Source organism: Osmerus eperlanus, chromosome 17 (genome assembly GCF_963692335.1).
Source record: "Osmerus eperlanus chromosome 17, fOsmEpe2.1, whole genome shotgun sequence".
NCBI lineage: Eukaryota > Metazoa > Chordata > Actinopteri > Osmeriformes > Osmeridae > Osmerus > Osmerus eperlanus.
This window is the reverse complement of record NC_085034.1, coordinates 4,500,991-4,519,673: the sequence shown is the minus strand read 5'-3', so window position 1 is coordinate 4,519,673 and position 18,683 is coordinate 4,500,991. Positions and strand designations below refer to the sequence as shown.

General features: G+C 46.4%; 2 protein-coding genes across 3 annotated transcripts; one reads left to right on the top strand and one right to left on the bottom strand.

Moving 5' to 3' along the window:
- Positions 1 to 95: 95 nt before the first annotated feature.
- Positions 96 to 1,702, bottom strand: LOC134037743 (small nuclear ribonucleoprotein F). The gene is made up of 4 exons (XM_062483242.1): positions 1,579 to 1,702; positions 908 to 1,033; positions 715 to 779; positions 96 to 388 (listed from the first exon to the last, which is right to left on the bottom strand). Exons 1-4 carry the CDS (start codon positions 1,579 to 1,581, stop codon positions 322 to 324), a joined length of 261 nt encoding a protein of 86 aa, XP_062339226.1. The 5' UTR covers positions 1,582 to 1,702; the 3' UTR covers positions 96 to 321.
- A 1,632-nt stretch (positions 1,703 to 3,334) lies between these two features.
- On the top strand, positions 3,335 to 17,627 carry ntn4 (netrin 4). Of its 2 annotated transcripts, none has more exons than XM_062483235.1 (10): positions 3,335 to 4,267; positions 5,115 to 5,650; positions 8,366 to 8,644; positions 11,718 to 11,844; positions 12,126 to 12,311; positions 15,111 to 15,324; positions 15,415 to 15,509; positions 15,873 to 15,941; positions 16,196 to 16,369; positions 16,507 to 17,627. In XM_062483235.1, exons 1-10 carry the CDS (start codon positions 4,207 to 4,209, stop codon positions 16,644 to 16,646), a joined length of 1,881 nt encoding a protein of 626 aa, XP_062339219.1. In that variant the 5' UTR covers positions 3,335 to 4,206; the 3' UTR covers positions 16,647 to 17,627. The 2 variants fall into 2 exon arrangements, with proteins under 2 accessions (XP_062339219.1, XP_062339220.1); XM_062483236.1 differs by lacking the exon at positions 3,335 to 4,267 and adding an exon at positions 4,376 to 4,851.
- The last annotated feature ends 1,056 nt before the right edge of the window (positions 17,628 to 18,683 follow it).

Sequence of the window (18,683 nt, the reverse complement as noted above, 5' to 3'; positions counted from 1 at the left end):
GTTTAATTTACATTTATCGACTATTGAACACAACGCCAACTAGTTTATAACAATAAAATGCTATCACAAGCACATTTAAAAAAGAACATGTCCAGAGTTTATTGTTTCTGTCATACAATGACATCATATTAAAATCATACATTAAAGTACAAAAAAGACTTATTTTGAAAGCATTACAAATGGCAAATGGTAAATGCTCCCTCCAGAGTCCATTTTATCCACATAGTGAAAACTGAAAAAATACGAAAATACAACATTTATCATGACACAAATAATAAAATAATAAAAAGTCCGGAAGTTTTCGTTTCTTGGATCTGGCCATCATTCTCTCATCTCTCCATCCTCTTCCTCTTCCTCCACTCCTCTGATATATAAAACATTATTACACCTGTTGGAATAGAATATGTATCTTATTTAAGTACAAGTAAGTAAGTGTACAATTACTGAAAATATGAAAAATACATATTCATAACTGAATACATATTCAGTTAACTGCGCAATGCAGTTAACTGATTACAAATGACATAGAAATCATTAAATAGACAACTATATACAGCAAAATAGCTAATACATTTTAAATGCTTAAAAAAAACTTGAATGCTGAAAAATACAAAGATTTGAAAAATACTATCAAAACATTTAATTAAAAAACGGTTCTTCTCGGGGAAACACAGACATACAGGATAGAAGACATTGCAATAAGTGTCTATGTACCTAACAAGTACTTCTCCAAGGTGGCCTGCCAATGCTCCATCCACATACTCTTCTGTGTTCGCCAACTTGTGAAACAAATACACAGTATAATCTATCACATCATTATCATGTAAAATATATTATTCTTCAGAAATCTGTAGTAAAATGAATAGGTAGTCTCCCTCCTGTATGCCAGGTGTGCTGCATTCCTTACCTGCATGTTCATATAGCTATCCACAGACACCAGGTAGCCCTTGTACTCCATCCCCCACTTTAGCTTCACCATCACAGGCTTGCCTGTCAGGCCGTTGAGGAAGGGCTTGGGGTTCAGCGGTAAACTCTGGAGACATAACAGGAAGACAGTGGTTTGGTGAAATTTGGCATTGTCAGTACTTCCTAGGCCCGTCAAACTGCTTTGTTGTTTTCTCAGAACCATTTGTTGAGGTGTACTTAATTTTTCTAAATTTGAATGCATGTTACTTTATGTCCAATAACTTGCATTACAATCTGCAGATGGTAGTTAACTTTTTTTGCACACCCACTGCCCAGGCACGGCAGCAGACTGCCTGTAGTTATAGGCTTAAGAACTTTGACAATGAGACTATTTTATTAATCTGCAAATATAGTACATTTAAAAATTAAAATATGGTATTTCTTGCATAGTTCTAGATTGCTGTGTACATTGCTAGCAACAGTGTGTTTATAACTAGCTAGTAGCTAGCTTGCTAGCATTTTGCTAGAATGAATGAAGCTTGAAGACTGAATGAATGGGCTAGGTTAGCTACAGTAGCTAGCAGTGTTGTGACAAGAACCGGTTCGTGCACGCTGTCCTGAGCTATTTTCTGTCCAAAAAGTCTGCTCGGAAGTAGGGACGTTAGTATTTACCATTTCAGCCCAAAACAGGTGTTATACACGAATTATAACTTCGGTTACTGTATTCTCTCGATACAATTGACTGACTAGTTTGCGCGCGTTGCCGCCGAACAGGAAGTATATCTTTAACCTCGACCCCTACGCCAAAAACACAAGTATAGTTTGCTCACAAATCAACAATCTACCGCACCACCTAGCGGGAAGAGTTGAATAATGCAAAATATAATCATAATATATAGAAACTGCTTTAGCCATTCAATAATGTGTGTGTGGGGGGAACTCAGGGCTACTGTACAATCTATTTTCGTCCTGAAGCCAAATACCTAACAAACAGTACAATAGGAATACCGTTCAACAATGTTACCAAATGTGTTGTTTTATGTTGTTTATGGCTTATATATGTTCCTGACCACATCTTGGGTTTTGGGCTAAATCGTTGTGAATCAGTTAACAAATATGTATTAGCCTATCTTGCATCTATAGCCTAAGCTAACACACTTTTGGAGGTACAATTCATGCCTATGTTAGACTAAATTGAAAAACAACCTTGATTTGAGTAATAACTTCAAGTTGTTTATAACATGCAATAACTAAATCCAATGTAGCCAATATGATGGCATTCTTAAGGCTATACTGGCTGTGTGGCCATATGTGGGTCACGTCTGGCTCTGTCTAAGCAGCTCACTTTACGCAAGTCTGTAGATTTTTTTTTCTGTCTCGCATTTGACTGTTAACCATTTGACAAGTTCAAACTTGACATTACGAATAAGACCAACATTTAACTTCCTAAAGCTAGGGCTGGGTTTTTGACGGAAATTCCTCTGTAATTACACTAGATCCCATGCATGGCTGAAATACTGATGTTCTTACATCATTTAATACTTTTGTTCACTCTTTCAGATTAAATACCTGTCCTCCTTTGGGTAACCAAATACATACTTTTGAGAATGTTTTAACGTTTTGCATGTCAGTGAGATTAAGTATTTTCCCCTCCCTCTATCCCCCATCTAATAATTTCTCAGTGAAATGCTTACTTAATTCCATATGATCTGTCTTTGAAAAGAAGCCCAATAAGGTCCTGGAGTGTCGAACCTACTAAAACACTGCAAAACTCTTGAAAGGAAGCAGAAATAAGACGCAAGTACCTCAGGGAGTTAATCTTCCTATAAGGTTCAGTTTGGTTTATTTATGACCACCCACTTAATAACATTGTTAGTAGGAGGAGTGACCCTAGGAGTTTGACGTAGGTGCAGGAAACTCCAGAGGCTGCTCTTACATACTTTGTCCATTCCCTTGAATGGTCAAATACAATCATGTATAAGGAACATGCTCATCTCATCTCTGGGAAGTATGAAAGAAGACGGCTCAGAGGAGGAAGTGAGTGAGTGACTTAAGAATTGACTAAAGGTCAAATGTTGCCGAGAGACAGGGAAAGAAAAAGAGGGATAAAGAAAAAGAAGAGATGGAGAGAGAGAGATAAGAGAGAGGTCACTGCACAGGTGCACTCCACTGACTTTAAGAAATTAACTTCATATGGCAGAAAGCAGCAGTCAGATGCATATAAGGAGAACATCAAAGAACTGGAGCAGAAGATTGGATAAGAGGAAATAAGGACAGGCTGTCCACCATCAAGTGGCCACTCCATACCGCCACTGAGCACAGGAGGGCACACTTTACAAGGTTAATGTTTGATCACCAATCATGTCAATATTCAGTTTAAATTATGAGAGAGACCATAGTCCAAGTTTAGAAGATGTAGATGCTAGAGTTGAACTTGACTGGTGTAAAACGCAAAAATCGTATTGTTCTTTCCTTTATATGTGTACCAGTCAATTGAGGCTGAGTAAATACAGAAATTTTACTCTTGCTTATATCATTATGTCTTTCAAGGTTTCCACGGGATATTCATGGTGGTCAACCGTGCTCCTTTTCCCACTCAGAGAACTTTGACTTAACAAAGCAACCAAAGGTTTTTTTAAGTGCGTCATTGATCCTCTCTAAACGGGGGACAATAATCCTGTTTTAGTACTTTCAATCCAAATCCGGACTCAATTTACGGAACGTTATGCCTGCACTTCTGTCTCCGGTCAGTAAACCTTTCCGTGTTTCTACCAACTTTTCATCGGTCTGAGAGTCTGTGGCGAGGCTGTTGTGAGCACCGTAGCGTGTCAGCACTGACCTGACACTCGCTGACTCTTGACTAGCAGGAATGTTCCTTTAAGTCAGAGAAAAATGCAAAGAGATTGGGCGGAGCCGCAAGCCGCTGTCACTCTCGCAATATGCCTCAGATATATATCTGCGGGCAAAAGCAAGCAATTCAACTGAATAGGTAGCAGGTCTCGAGGAACAAAAAAACCCAGAACAAATCACGAGCTCTGTTTTTTGGCAAAGTATGCTGAATGAACAAGATGGAATACTTTTCTCTAGGTGTCTGATTTTAATCTGGTCTTTGATCACATCTGATTATTATTAAAAGGGAAACTACTGGCTTTGAACTTGTGGAGCTTTTTAATCGTTGATGAAATCTAGCATCTAGTTGCCACTTGAAGCGAGGTGTCGTGTTGCCCTATTCAAAGGGGCTCGGGCTGCTCTATTTTGCGAAATAACACCTTTAGAGACTTTCTCTCACAAATAGGATCTATGATGTTTTGCACTTTGTTTGCTGTGATCGCCTTGACCACACTACCTGGTATTCGTTCAGGTTAGTAGTTATTCTTTACTCCTCGGGTCAACATTTGTGTCAAATAGCAAAATATCATAATGGGCAATCTAGCGTTCCCGCTGTCAGAACAATGCGCGCGACAGTGACAAGTGCAGCCTCAGTTCCATGAGTAATTAATGTTTACTGCAGCCGTTCACTTCTTTAGTCTTATGATATGTTTAGTTTGAAAAGATCTGGGGCCCATATCTTGTCGGATCATAATTTTGTTGAGATTTTATGTAAAAATAAATAACAGATTGATCCCAATATTATTTGTTATAACATCAGCAACAACACAATAGGCATCCGTTGTGGTGTCCGTTGTTAACTGACACAAATGTAATCTGATGTTTGTTATTATGACCTTTTCGTTGAGATGAAACCCCCTTTGTAAAATAACCCGTGTTAGCGCTAGTGTTGGCAACAGAGAAGGCTCTTAAACATGTCAGTCTAGCCCGGAGGGTGTTCTTCAATCCCTCGCACAAAGCGTCTGGAACGCGTCTGAATGCTCATCCTGATCTTACCATAGCAACCCAAACTTTATCTGTGTCAAGAGTCCAAACTGTTGAGCCAAAGACAAGCAGGTGCACAATAACACTATTATCTCTGCAATATATTTCACTCTATGTACACAGACACACTCACACTCACAGAAATACATACACACATTCAACTCACTGACCCATCTCTCTCTCTCTCTCTCTCTCTCTCTCTCTCTCTCTCTCTCTCTCTCTCTCTCTCTCTCTCTCTCTCTCTCTCTCTCTCTCTCACACACACACACACACACACAAAAACACACACGCACGCACACACACTCCTAACCTGTGCCTTCATTCTTTCTGTACAGATATGGGTCGTGTGGGGGTAGCCCCTCGCTGTGAGAGCCGAGCATGTAACCCCCGCATGGGCAACCTAGTGCTGGGCCGCAGGGTCCTGACCCAAACCGTCTGCGGGTACAACGGCACCGAGCTCTATTGCTCCTACTCCGACCCTCCTGCCAGCGGAAGCTGCACTCCTGCCAAGTGCACCAAGTGCAACGCTGCCTTGCCCCTACAGGCCCACCTGTCTGCTGCCATGGCTGACTCCTCTTTCCGCCACCCCAACACCTGGTGGCAGTCTGCTGAGGGGGTGGAGTCAGAGACGGTGCAGCTCGACCTGGAGGTGGAGTTCTACTTCACCCACCTGATTGTTGTGTTCCGTTCCTCCCGCCCCGCCGCCATGACGCTGGAGCGATCGCAGGACTTCGGGCGCACGTGGAAGGCTCTCCAATTCTACACCCACGACTGCAACGCCACCTTCGGTCTGGAGGAGGGAACAGCGGGGCTGGACGGAGCCTTCTGCACCTCCAAATACTCTGGAGCTTACCCCTGTACTCGAGGAGAGGTGAGGGCCAAAGTGTGTGTTTGTAACCCAGGCAAAGACTATCTCTGACTAGCAGGTGTTGGGTGTTAACACACACTGAGTAGCTCAGACACACAGCTCCTGTCAGCTCCTGCTCCTGACACACACACACACACACACATACACACATACACACACACACTGGAGAGACGGAGGGGTGGAGGATAGATGAAAAACAGGAGGCAGCAGTCAACTATGGAGACAACAATAAAAAACGTCGATTTGTTCCTCTAAACCGGGCCAGCACCATCAACATACTTACCCTGACAGGCAGCATTACAAACAAGTACGTTAGCTGAGACCAGCCGGAAGGGGGTGGCGGCCTTATGGGGGGGGGGGGGGGGGGGGGGGATCTGTGGCACGAGAGAGCTCCCGGTGGCCCATTGATGTTAATTGAAACGGTATGTAAAGGGCCGCACCTGGCTCCTGATCCAGAGTCCCACTCCTTGCCGCTGTTCCTGCTTCCTGTCGTGATGTCATGTGTTTTGCATGTTTGCTCTGCTGGCATGAGTGCCAATGCAAAATCTTGTCATATTTTACTACCTGATTCTGCACCTGTATCATAAATCTCAGTCCTGAAGAAGCGTGCCATGGTGACTGAGGTGTGTGTGTTTGTGAGTGCGTGTGATGGTAGCTTGACCTATAACCTTTAACCTTAACTCTGAAGGCAGAAAATTGTCTGTAATTCTGCAATAGTAGAGCTGCTACCATGCATCCATCAGAGCCTCTATCTGTCAGAATTTTACTGGTTCTTGCTACGGGCTGAAACCTTACAGAACCCTAACCTGACAGCTACACAGTTTTCGGCCTGTTTGAGGTGGTGAAAATAATGCATGGAGAGAGGTGTTGGTGAGTGTTTCTGTTTCTGTTACTTGAACATCTTGAGTGTGTTCATGTCCAAATTGAGGTCAAAGGGCACACATAAATATGAAGCCCCTGTCAGTCTTTTACACTCTAGCTCAACTCTGTGTCAAGTGTTTGTGTGTTTGTGGTATAAGCGCTTGGGCTTAACATAATAACAAACTATTATGTTGAGTATGTTCTTTCTCTGTGTGTCAGTGTGTGTGTATGTGCGCGTGCATATGTGTCTGCGTGCATGCGCGTGTGTGTGTTTGTGTCTTTTCATATGCGTGTTGGGTATTTAAACTCCTGCAATCAGATAAGAGTGAGCTGTGATGGATAGCAGCGAGGTGGGGTGTCGTCGCTGGAAGCGATACAGGGAGCAGGGCTTCTCAGCTTTCCCTCCTCTCCTTTTCTCTCCTCAAACATGAAAGCATGTCATCTCTTGTGCTGATCGAGAGCATGTTTGTCTCTATGGAGTGGGAAATGATATGGGCTTCGAGCTCAGAGAAAAAGAACGGCTTTGGTTTCTCTGTGAAGATCAGGGTTCCTGCGTTATTTATGAGGTCAGCTGGGTAGGAAGAATGTGTGTGTTTGTTATAAAGACCGTGACCTCCTTAGGGGGGGGAGTAGGCCAGTCTGACCTACACACACAGATCTGGAAACATGCATGTACACTCACACACACGCACCCATGTCACCGACATGCTCTTTATCTCTACTGCACTCAGACACAGACGCGCAGCTCTCTATCTGTCTGTGAGAGAGGAAGTGCTGTTTCTCCAATGGATGTTGGTCCTGCAGGCACCCCTCCCCCACCCCTGCCCCGTTCCCCATCAATGCCCATTGTCCCTGTTTACCAGCTTACAGTCCACAGTGCTTTGATGGAATTAGCGCAGTTAAAGCCAGACTTACACTGTTTTTCAGCCTTAAACAGGAAGAAAGATTATGGGTGTAGTAAAGTCCCATGCTGCACTGATGAAAGTTTTTCGGTGAGACAAGTATGTGTGCATATTTGTGTGTGTGCGTGTCTTTTTCGTTGTTCCCATTTAGCCATGGCCTCAGAACTTCCTGCAGCTAGAGCATCAGGAAGGCCTCTTATGGAATTTCTGTTGTTGAGGAATGCGCATTGGAGTGTGTGTGTGTGTGTGTCTGTGTGTGGGGAGGGTTTGGGAACGTCCACCGGGGGTGTGTGATGGTGTTGCAGCAGTGTCGCCGGGCTGTCGCAGGGTCTTTGTCCGGGTCTGAGTTATGTGGGGCTGCATCTCTCTCCCACTCTTTGTCTCTCACTCCTCTCCCGTGGACTGGCGCCCCTCGCCCTATTTGTCGTGTTCCCTTAATTGCGGACCACAATGCCGTGACCCTGTGACCTTTTCAAACAACAGGGAAATTAATAGTGCTCCTCCCATCACACTCGGGGACAGTCATCTAGCCAATGAGAGGGCTCCGTGGGCTCCACTCACACTGTCATCCAAAAACACACACACCCCTCAGCCAATGATATCTATGACAGGGACACACTCCCTACAATCACACACACTCCTCCATAGGAACACAGTTTCGAGCAATAACACACACCCCTTTCACAGTGCTTGGCAAGCATGAATACAAACTTTATAGGTATGAGTGTGTGTGTTGGGTTGCCAACTGCTGCAAGGGCAGCCATTGCTCAGCGCTGGTTGTCATTGGAGCGCTGAGGTAAAAAGAAAACCATCCCTAATGGATGTCCTCACATAAAGAGGAGAGAAAGAAAGAAAAAGACTGAATTAAAAAAGGATTTCAAATGGTTGAAAGCTGTGACTGGTTTTGTGTAAAGCTGTTCGCGGATGACTGATTGGTTGATTGTTTGATTGACAGGTCATCTACCGTGCACTCTCCCAATGGGAGTCTCTAGACCCGTTCGGGGTGGCGGGCCAGGAGCAGCTGAGGGTGACCAACATCCGCATGCGTCTGCTGCAGCACCAGTCCTGTCCCTGCCAAGCCAAAGATCCTAGTCACCCGGACAAGGCTCCTCCAACCAAGCACTTTGCCATATATGACCTCATCGTGAAGGGAAGCTGCTTTTGCAATGGCCATGCCGAGCAGTGTGTCCCCGCACCTGGCTACCGTCCCGTCAGGGACAGGACCAACCATGTGGTAAGTGAGTGTGCGAGTGTGATGAGTGAGTGATTGGAGGAATTCTCCTTTCTCTTCCACGCTTCCTATGGTCTGTTTTGCTCTGTCTGCCCAGATGAAGAGCCTTTCCTGAGATAAGGATGAATATATTGATTCAGAACTGAGTAATGATAGTGTTGATTTGTGTGTGTGTCTGTGTGAGATCGAGAGAGCGAGAGAGAGAAAGTGGTGTTAATGGATATGGCTGATTCATGGTGGATGGTTAGATTAACAAGGAGTACAGCCAGTGGCATATCTATCTCCACTATCTCCACAAACAGTTCTGTAGCGCCTTTGAAGCTGAGCGCCTATTCTCCTTCACTCGTCAGTCCCAGAGAGTGGGGGAAAGTGGCAAACAACAGCAGTGTCCTGAAGAGGGCAGACCAAAAAAACACAAAGACAGATAAACAGTGTGTCTGAACTTCAGTTGATGGAAGGGTTCAGCGTTCAGCCTTTGACGGTGTCTGAGTTGATAAATGACTGTGGTTAGCACCCTGTAGTGTATCTTTAAGGCAGATATCTTGTACAAGCACTATAATCAGAGGTGTCTGTCTAGCCACCAATCACACTGTAAAGTGCTTTGCACACAACAGGTTTAGGCCTCCTCGGTTGACCAGTGTGCCCCATATATCAGTTTAGTAAATACATTCAGTGTTGTCTTTCAACCAGAACAACATTACCTAACAACTGGAACATAGGTGCGTTGTGGAGCATTTGGTAAACACTCTGAGACACAGGTCTCGGAATGGGGTTATATAAGTACTTTCCTCCCCCTATCAGCAGTTTGTTTTCTGTCTCTGTTTCGGCCCAGGGCGGCCATATCTGGGAAACCCAAACAACGAGAGCGCGACTAGGGAGATGTGTGCAAAGATTACTGCCCTGTAAACACATACACACACACAAATATGTGTGTGTGTGCGTGTGTATGCGTGTGTATACGCGTGCATGCATGTGTGTGCTTGTTGTCGCGGAAGCCCTTGGTTCTACTCACAACACTGTAATCAGCAGTGAAAGTGGCCTGGATGCAGAGCTATTACTGCCCAGACAGCATGAGGGATGCAGGAGCAACTAGGGGTGTTTTTCTGTGGTCACACACAAGTCCAAACCACATGGCCAAGGTGATTACGCTCTCTGCTTGGCTGCCACAAAGCCAGCTTCCACCCCCTTACACACACACACGCACACCCATAGCCATCCAGGCCTAGGTTCAGCTACTGGAGCGTTAGCAGCAATTAGCCCAGCAGGAGGAGGGGGTAGGAGGGGTGGCAGAGGGCAGAAGAAGGGGGCCAGGGGGCCCTGGGGGCCCTGGGGGCAGGCCTTTGACCAATTCTGTGCCTCTCTGATTGTGTGTCTGATTAGGTGTTTATTGACTAAATCTCACGCAGAGGGCAGTGCTGAACATAAACATACAACACACATGGGCAAACACACGCAAACACACACACACGCAAACACACACAGACACACACGCAAACACACGCACACTAAACACTTTCATCTTCCCCTTCCCACATCCAGAGGGTTTTGTCCCTCCCAGAACAGTATGTGTGTGACACTATGTGTATGCGAGTTTAGGGGTGACAGATTACTACTAGAGGTTGTGTTTAGACAGGCCTGTAGATCAAACACGTGTCCAGCAATAAAGAGAGGTTGTAGGCCATGGCAGGGAGGGCTGGACCAGAGGGGGACAGGGGTGAAAGGTCAGGCAGCAGTACTTGAAGGCCTTGGTGTTTGCTTTCTCCTGCCCTCTAAAAGGATGGGCGTACGCCTCGCTGGTTTCCCTCACAAATCAAAAGGCGATGTGAAAACAAGTCCTTAATCAGCAGTGTGTGTGTGTGTGTGGGTGCGTGTGCACGTGTGTGTGTGTGTGTGTGTGTGTGTGTGAGAGATGAAGAGAGAGAGAGAGAGAGAGAGAGAGAGAGAGAGTACGTGCCTGCTAATTGTCCCATATCACACTGGTAAACATGTGAAATTGGTTGGAATACCAGCTGTCTGGACGAGGGCCAACATCTCTCCTTTCCCCTCCTCCTTTCTGTTCTGTCCTCCCTGATGTTTTAACTGTTATTCACAAATTCCTCCAGCCATGTTCCTTAGTAGTTCTGCCCCCCTCGCTCGTGTTTGTCCTGACCTTGGATTATCACTCATTGAGCTGGAGCACAGGGCATTAGTGATAAGGTATAGGGTTGCCTGGGGCCACGGGGGTGAGGGCTGGGTATAACAGGGACCGTATGGTCCCGGACTGGGGAGTTGGAGGTCCGGGGGTTGAGGGCAGGGGCAGTTCATGAGGGATGAGGGACAGAACGCTTGGGTTAACATTTGTCCCCTTTTTCCGTTCTGATTCTTGTGTTTAACCTTCTCTGAGTGACACACAGGAGGAGAAGGCGGTAAGGCTACACACACCGTGGGAAACTAGCGCAGGGGTTAGTGTGTGTGCATGAGTGTGTGTTGTGTGGTGTGGTCCTAGAAGTCTGTTTGTGTTTGCGAATGCCAGCATGTGCGGGTCTGTTGGTGTGTTTGTGTGTCTGTGTTACTGTCCCCTCTGTGACTCACTGGAACCCAAACAGATAAAGCCCTACCTCAGATGGCTTGTCAACCTCCCCCCTAGAGCACATCATTATCCAGCATGCATGACATTCCAACTCACAGGAATGACAAGGAGATTGTTATTGTGCTCTCAGTGCAGCATACTTCCACTTTGCACGCACATACACACACACTCAAGCCGCAAACACACACACACACATATAGACTCACACACAAACTCAGACACACTGCGCTCTTTTCAGACCCGAGGCCTGCTCGTTTCCAGTGATGAAGCCAAACAATCAATCTCCATTCAGCAATTACAGGACAGGACCTGAAAGAGACCAGGAAGGGGAGCCCCCGACCCCCAGGGGTTAGAGAGGGGTGCTGAGGCTCTCACGTGGGAACAGCTCTCTCCCTCACACTGACCTCTTTGTTTCTCTCTTTCTCTCTCTCTCCCTCTCTCTGTCTCCCCCTTCCTCTCTCTCTCTTTGTCTGTCTCTCTTTCTTTTGGTCTCTCTCTCTTTCTCAGGTTCATGGGAAGTGTGTGTGCAGACATAACACGGCAGGTGACCACTGTGAGCACTGTGCTCCACTCTACAACGACAGACCCTGGCAGCCCGCTGACGGCCTGACTGGGGCTCCGCACGAGTGCCACAGTGAGTCACTCTCACCCACACACACAGACTTATCACACACACACCTATCACACACACACACACACACACATGCATAAACAGATATACACACGTGCATAGACACACGTGCATACACCCAGTCATACGCTCACCTCTGTTGAGAACATGCTGTAAATTCAGATCGTTCCAGGTTCAGGTTACTTTATTTGTACCCGTAGGTAGACAATAGGAAGAAAAGGTGTAGAATGATCGATGCTGTACAGTGTCTGTGTCACTGACATTCTGTTCTTTTTAATGCATAGAGTGTAAGTGCAACGGGCACGCTCGGAGCTGCCACTTCAATTGGTCGGTGTGGCGTGAGACGGGCCAGCGCAGCGGAGGTGTGTGTGACTGTCAACACAACACTGAGGGACTCCAGTGTCAGAGCTGCAAGACTGGCTTCTACCGAGACCCCCAGAGACCAGTCACTTCCCCAGACTCCTGCAAACGTAAGACGCCCGCACACACGTATACACACACCCACACACACACACACACACGTATACACACACCCACACACACACACATACACACACACACACACGTATACACACACCCACACACACACGTATACACACACCCACACACACACACACGTATACACACACCCACACACACACGTATACACACACCCACACACACACACACACACACGTATACACATACACACACGCATTCATGCACTGGCACAGGAAAGCCATTCCTGCGTGGAATGCTGATGACTGGGACGACAGGCTGAGGCTTGCAAGATGACGCTGCTGCCAGTGGGCACCACCTGGCTGTTAGTGAGCACCAGTCCACTGTGTGGGTGTGTGTCCGCGGGTGCTGTGTCTTTCACACGGCTTCGGCTTCCAGCTCAGGATAACACACACGTTAGTCATGAGATAGGGCCGCCGCTAGGCCGTGAGTCAAACCTGCCCCCGTTCCCTTCCCCCGTGACTCTTCCTGTGAGTCACGGCAATTGTGAGGCTCCGGCTCTGCGGTGCCACGCCGCCTGGGTCATGTGTGTCTTCCCTGCTCCAGTCTGCGAGACCTTAAGTAAACACCAGATATCCATCCATAAACACAGGGCAGTGGCTACATTCTCCCTCAGATTATCTAGCCTGATGGGACCTAGTCATATCAGGCTCGCAGGTATGCTGGCACCTGGGGAAGACGCTCACCTCTGTGTGTGTGTGTACAGGGGTGTGTGTGTGTGTGTGTGTGTGTGTGCATGTACACATGTCATATTAGTGGCAGCTCCATCTCAGCGATAGAAGCCAGATGTGCACTGGGCAGGTCACACTGTTGAATGATGGGATTGAGGCGCAGAGAGGAATGGAGCGTTCTAGAAAGAACAAGCTTGGCGATGCAGCGGGGTTGGGAAACATACTGTAGATACTGACACTGAAGGAATTTCCCTCCGTCTCAAGAAACACATTTTTTTCATTTCAGGCATTGTGGGGCCCTTTAAAGAAAACACAATGTCAAGCAGCGTTGTGGAAGAAATTGGGATTTCTTTCTTCCACAGCGTACAGTACAAGCACATACACACACACATATGTGTTTGAGAGGTGTGTGTGTGTGTGAGGCATACGTGTTTGTTTTTGTAGTGGGTGTTTTCTGTCATTGTTCAGGCAGCTGCTCTGTCACGTATCACTACAAACTCACTTGCTGAGCACACACACACACACACGTATTCGCTCAGAGAGGGAGATTTCAGGCGTGCATGTGTCAGTACGCTGACAACTCTGCAGCTGAGGTGGCATTATTGTGACTGTATGACTGACTGGATGATTAACTTCTGGAGGCTACGTACAATACGTTCAGCCGAACCTGATTCCTTTGAGGAAGGCAATAAAGATAGCATGGCCAACCATCTGATGGCTGCTGACATGTCTGGTCGTCCTGGATCCAGACGGCTGGGCTGCCTGCCCTCCGTCTGCCTGGCCTCCGTCTGCCTCAGGGGGACTGATGGACAGCTGGGATTTTCCTGTGACTCTGTCAACTGTGATTTACAAGGAAGCTGATACGGAGATGTACAGAGTGAGACTAAAGATAAGGCTTATCTTTGTTGCCCCTGGCGATAAGTCTGATAATGCAGCAATCTGTCTGGGATCATAGACAATGGAGAAATGTGACATCATCTTCCTGCGCCAAGATGGTTACAGACGAGGAGAAAGGGACACAGGGGGTCTGGCATTGGGCATGGAGGCAATTACTGCCAGTTGGTTGGAATGAGAGGTTCAAGCATCATTAAACAACAGAAATATGGCCCCTAACTACCCCCCCTCCTTCTCCTCCTAGTCTCCCCTCTGTCTGTCTCAGATTAGGGCAGGTTTATGGGCAGTAGCGAGGTTGTTACTTTCCCCCCTGCAAGGGATTTCTGTCTTCTTCTTCACTGACTTTGAGGACAGCCAGCCTGTGTTTCTCAGTCTTTTGTGTCAGTGTGTTTGTTTGTGTGTGTGTGTGTGTGTGTGTGTGTACATGTGTGTGCAGGCATGTGTGTGTTTGAATGTTTGGTGTTTGTTTGGTTGCCGAGCAGAGCAAATACCTCCTGTGTTTCTTGGTATCTTCTGGTCTGTTATTATCCTGCTTAATGTTTAAGGAACACACTATCAGCAGGGAATTTGACTGAGGGACAAGAATGGAGTAAAAACTCTCTGTGTGTGTGTCCATGTGTGTGTATGTGTGGGTGATCTGATAAGAGATGACAGAGAGGCCATTGTATTACAAGATCCTGAAAAACTTGGACTGCTCCACTCCAGTCCAGAGTCCTGCTAGACGTTGTGTGTCTGTCTCTCCGCCTCCTGCTCGTATCAGGTCCTCCTCCTCCAAGGCTCAGCAACACTGTGGCATACTCAGTGTGTGGGAGTGGTGTGTGTTGTGTGCATAGGTTGAAGCAAATGCTCATTTACTGTTTGACTTGTTACTTATTGAGTTAACTTGTGTGTGTTTTTTGGGGGACTTGATTGGCTGGGGCCTAGTAGTTAATAACTCAATTTTCCTGGGGAATGTACAGTATTGAATTGGTTGAGGTACTGTTGTCTCTCTCGCTGATGTTCGCTGATGCTAAAGAATGTAGAAAAAGGGAAATGTCAGAGACATCACACATGGTGGCTCGTGCCAGGCAACCACTTCAATGGAACTTCCCCTCTCTGGCCCCCTATTACAGCAGCAGTATCTGGTACAATGTGCCTTTTATGACATCTCAGGAGGCTCTTTTCTGTAGATATTGTTTGTCTGATGTGTCCCCTCTGCCCCCCCAGCATGCAGCTGTCACCCCCTGGGGTCGATACCCTTTCACCTGGGCGGGAGCTCCCTGTGTGACCCCACCAACGGCGACTGCATTTGCAAGCCTGGCGTAGGGGGAGCTCACTGCGACAGGTGCATGGTGGGCTACTGGGGTTTCCATGACTACGGTTGCCGTCCTTGTGACTGTGCTGGAGACTGCGATCCTTTCACGGGAGACTGCATGACAAGGTGAGAGATGCATAAAAAGCAGCATTCATTCTCATGCAATAAGGATTGTACAGGTTACCTGAATGTGTGTGGGCGTGTGTGTGCGCGCAGCTCAGACCTGGACCTTTATAACCTGGAGGGAAACTCCAGTGAGCCGGCTCGGATCTTCAGACCAGACGAGCTCTTCTCTGCCCTTCATTATTCAGGTAAGAAGTGAGACGTTATGTTGTGTGTGTGTGTGTATGTGTGGGCATGTACGTGTGAACATGAGGGTATGTATTCTATTCCTCAGTTCAGTGACCATGCGTTACAAGATCATAGTTAATTGTTAGTCAAAGTCAGGATACATCCTTACAAGGAAGGAGAGAAAGTGTGTGTGTTTGTTTGTGTGTGTGCGCATGTTTCCTCGTGAGGGAATGTGAATGTGGACAGTTTCCAAATGCCACTCCAAGACCTCCCAGGGCCTAAAGCCTCTTTAAATGTACACACACCCTCCTAACACATACACACACTAGCTAGCAGTCATAGGCCAGTTGTTTTTATTGACATTATTGCTGTGTACCCGGCAGAGAAGTGTGAATGCAAGGAGCAGGTGCTGACCAACAGCAAACTCTTCTGTACCATGAAGTTCGCCTATGGTGAGGAATCACTCTGTCTTTGCATCTGTCATCTCTCTAGATATTCTACATTTACATTTAGTCATTTAGTAGACGCTCTTATCCAGAGCGACTTACAGTAAGTACAGGGACATTCCCCCAAGGCAAGTAGGGTGAAGTGCCTTGCCCAAGGACACAACGTAATTTGGCATGGCCGGGAATCAACACTTTCTCTCACTGTGTCTTCCACCCTTTCTCCCCCCCACCCTCTCTCTCTGTCACACTTCCTGTCTCAGTTCTGAAGGTGAAGGTTCTGTCAGCTCATGACAAGGGTTCCCATGCTGAGGTGGAGGTGAAGGTCCAGAAGGTTCTGAATCAGAACACCAAGGTGAAGATTCAGAGGGGCAGAGTCACACTCTACCCAGAGTCCTGGACAGCACGAGGTTGCACCTGCCCCATCCTAAACCCAGGTTGGTTTCAGTTTCATACATTTGCACACAAACACACACAGTACAGTTGATGGTTTCTAATGGGAAGTCAGACCACTGTGTGGATGCAGTCCTATCTCACTGAACTCACTAACTACGTTGTCTGTTTGACCCTACAGGTGAGGAGTATCTGGTAGCAGGACATTCAGACCGTAAACAGGGTCGTCTCCTGGTCAACATGAAGAGCTTTGTTAAACCCTGGCGAGCCAGCTTGGGACGCAAGGTCCTCACGCTACTGAAGAAAGACTGCACTTGGTAGACAGATTATAGAGACGTACAGAGAGATAGAAGGAAATAGAGAGAGCGAATGACAGAGAGACTGACATGGATTTTTTTAAATTCTTGGTTCTCTGAATGGGGGAGTGGTCTCATGAGGCCTTCTGCAGACTCCCAATCTCCACCCCCACCCTGCCCTGGGCCAATAAGACAATGAGGTCGCAAGAGGACTTACAAACTCTGCACGCCTCTCTTTCTGAGAGACGACACAAACCCAGCACACACATGCACACACACACGTACCCCATCTCTCCCTCTCTCTAGCACTTTAGCCCAGGACAGATGGGCCACCAGTAGCAGGGACTTATGGACTGTACCACAGGAAATTCACACATGAACAATTCACAATTCACACGAGCCCTCGTGAAGCGCAGGATCCATCCAGCAGTACAGATGGAGGGCCGTGATTGGTGTTCCATGCGTCCTGTTACAGTGAACCCCTCCACTATTTGTGAGATACACACGTGTATAAATACACACAATGATGTTGAAAAAGCCATACAAACCACTACTAGTGGTCTAGCTAGTCCAGTGTGTGTGAGTTTGAGGGTAAGTGGTTTAGTCCAGGTGAATGTATTTGTTTATGTTTAATAGTGTGTGTATATGCAAAGGTTGAGAGTATTTGTGAATGGATGTCTTTCTGGAGAGTTCACATTCATTCTGTTTGTTTATCATTTGGGCAGGATAGCCTTGTGAGATGCAGCTTATCCTTTTTAGAGGTGGTTCTACATAAAACAACCTTCCATGAAAAACTGGTTATACAGTGGAGATAATACTGTATATTACTCTCAATATATATCATTGAGAGTTATTATTGTTATTATTATTACACTGTTACTACGAGCCGCTGTGTAACATCACTGTACAGAGATCTGACACTTCTCTGATCACCTTTATTTCTTCCTTTGTGTTCCTGTACAGTATTATTTGTATATATCTATATAAATATGATGATGTAAATCTATTTTCTTTCTCTGATTATTTATTGGAATACAAGGTATGTAGACGTGATTGACAGCTGTGTATTAGGGCACATGTTTATCTTGATAGACTTTCCTCTCAATGGAATGTCTCCCCTCCTAGCAAAATAACATAGATATGTCCTAGACAAACAAACAAGACCCACATACACACACTATCAGATACAGTGAGACTCCTGTTAATATATTTTGCCTAGAGAGCCTTGAAATACTTAAGATAAACTTGATAAAAATATCCTTATCATCACATACTCTTTGTCTCCCTTCTCACTCTGTTTCCTCAGGTTAGGTAATACATCACTCCCAAAACACACTCATGTATTCGCACGGACCCCCAGAATGTTGACCATAACAGAGAGAGGTGGGAGAGCACACAAAGTCTTTGGCTTAAGGGAGCGTGTGTTTGCTGCAGCGTTCCCAAAGTTCCCATCATAGTGACGTGGTTGGTCTGGAGGTGCTGAGTTATTCCAGACATGCCAGGTACCTGATGCCACTCTGCATTGTGCCAGGTCAGAGGCCACACAAGGCCTGATCAGGGAGATTGGAAGGGGCAAGTTAAATGTCAAGGCTATGGGAATCTGGCCCACACAGACCCAAGCAATTACTATGGTCCTTACAAGGTTGGAGCTGGCCTTGGAGCATAGACACAACAACAAGAAACCCGGGCCACGGGCAGCAGAGAGACAGACCAAACTCACATTGCTCCTCTCCACCACTTTCACTTTCTTTCTCTCTTTTTCTCTCTTGTTTGCTCACACATATCTTTTACCCAATTCTACTTGTTCTCAGATGAACAGTCCATATGTCATCATAAATGGAAGTAGAACTGTGTGTGTGCGTAAGGGGTAAGGTGGGTGTGGGAAACGGGTTTATTCAGAGGTGTTTGTAATGGTTGTTATGAGTATGCATTATGGATGTGTGTTTGTATGTGTGTCTGATACGCTTGTGTGTATATTGTATGGACATGGTTTGTGTATGGTGTGTCGCGGTGGACACAATGCCCCACTTGTATGCTATAGAATGGAGTTATGGTCTTTGTT

Excerpts from the sequence above, each read along its gene's own strand:
- LOC134037743 (XM_062483242.1), bottom strand. Across the intron at positions 780-907 it reads ATAGCTATATGAACATGCAG|TTGGCGAACACAGAAGAGTA; the intron begins GTAAGGAATGCA and ends TTGTTTCACAAG. Across the intron at positions 389-714 it reads CTTGGAGAAGTACTTGTTAG|GTGTAATAATGTTTTATATA; the intron begins GTACATAGACAC and ends CTATTCCAACAG.
- ntn4 (XM_062483235.1), top strand. The coding sequence starts at position 4,207 with ATGATGTTTTGCACTTTGTTTGCTGTGATCGCCTTGACCACACTACCT. Across the intron at positions 15,325-15,414 it reads ACGGGAGACTGCATGACAAG|CTCAGACCTGGACCTTTATA; the intron begins GTGAGAGATGCA and ends GTGTGCGCGCAG. Across the intron at positions 15,942-16,195 it reads TACCATGAAGTTCGCCTATG|TTCTGAAGGTGAAGGTTCTG; the intron begins GTGAGGAATCAC and ends TTCCTGTCTCAG.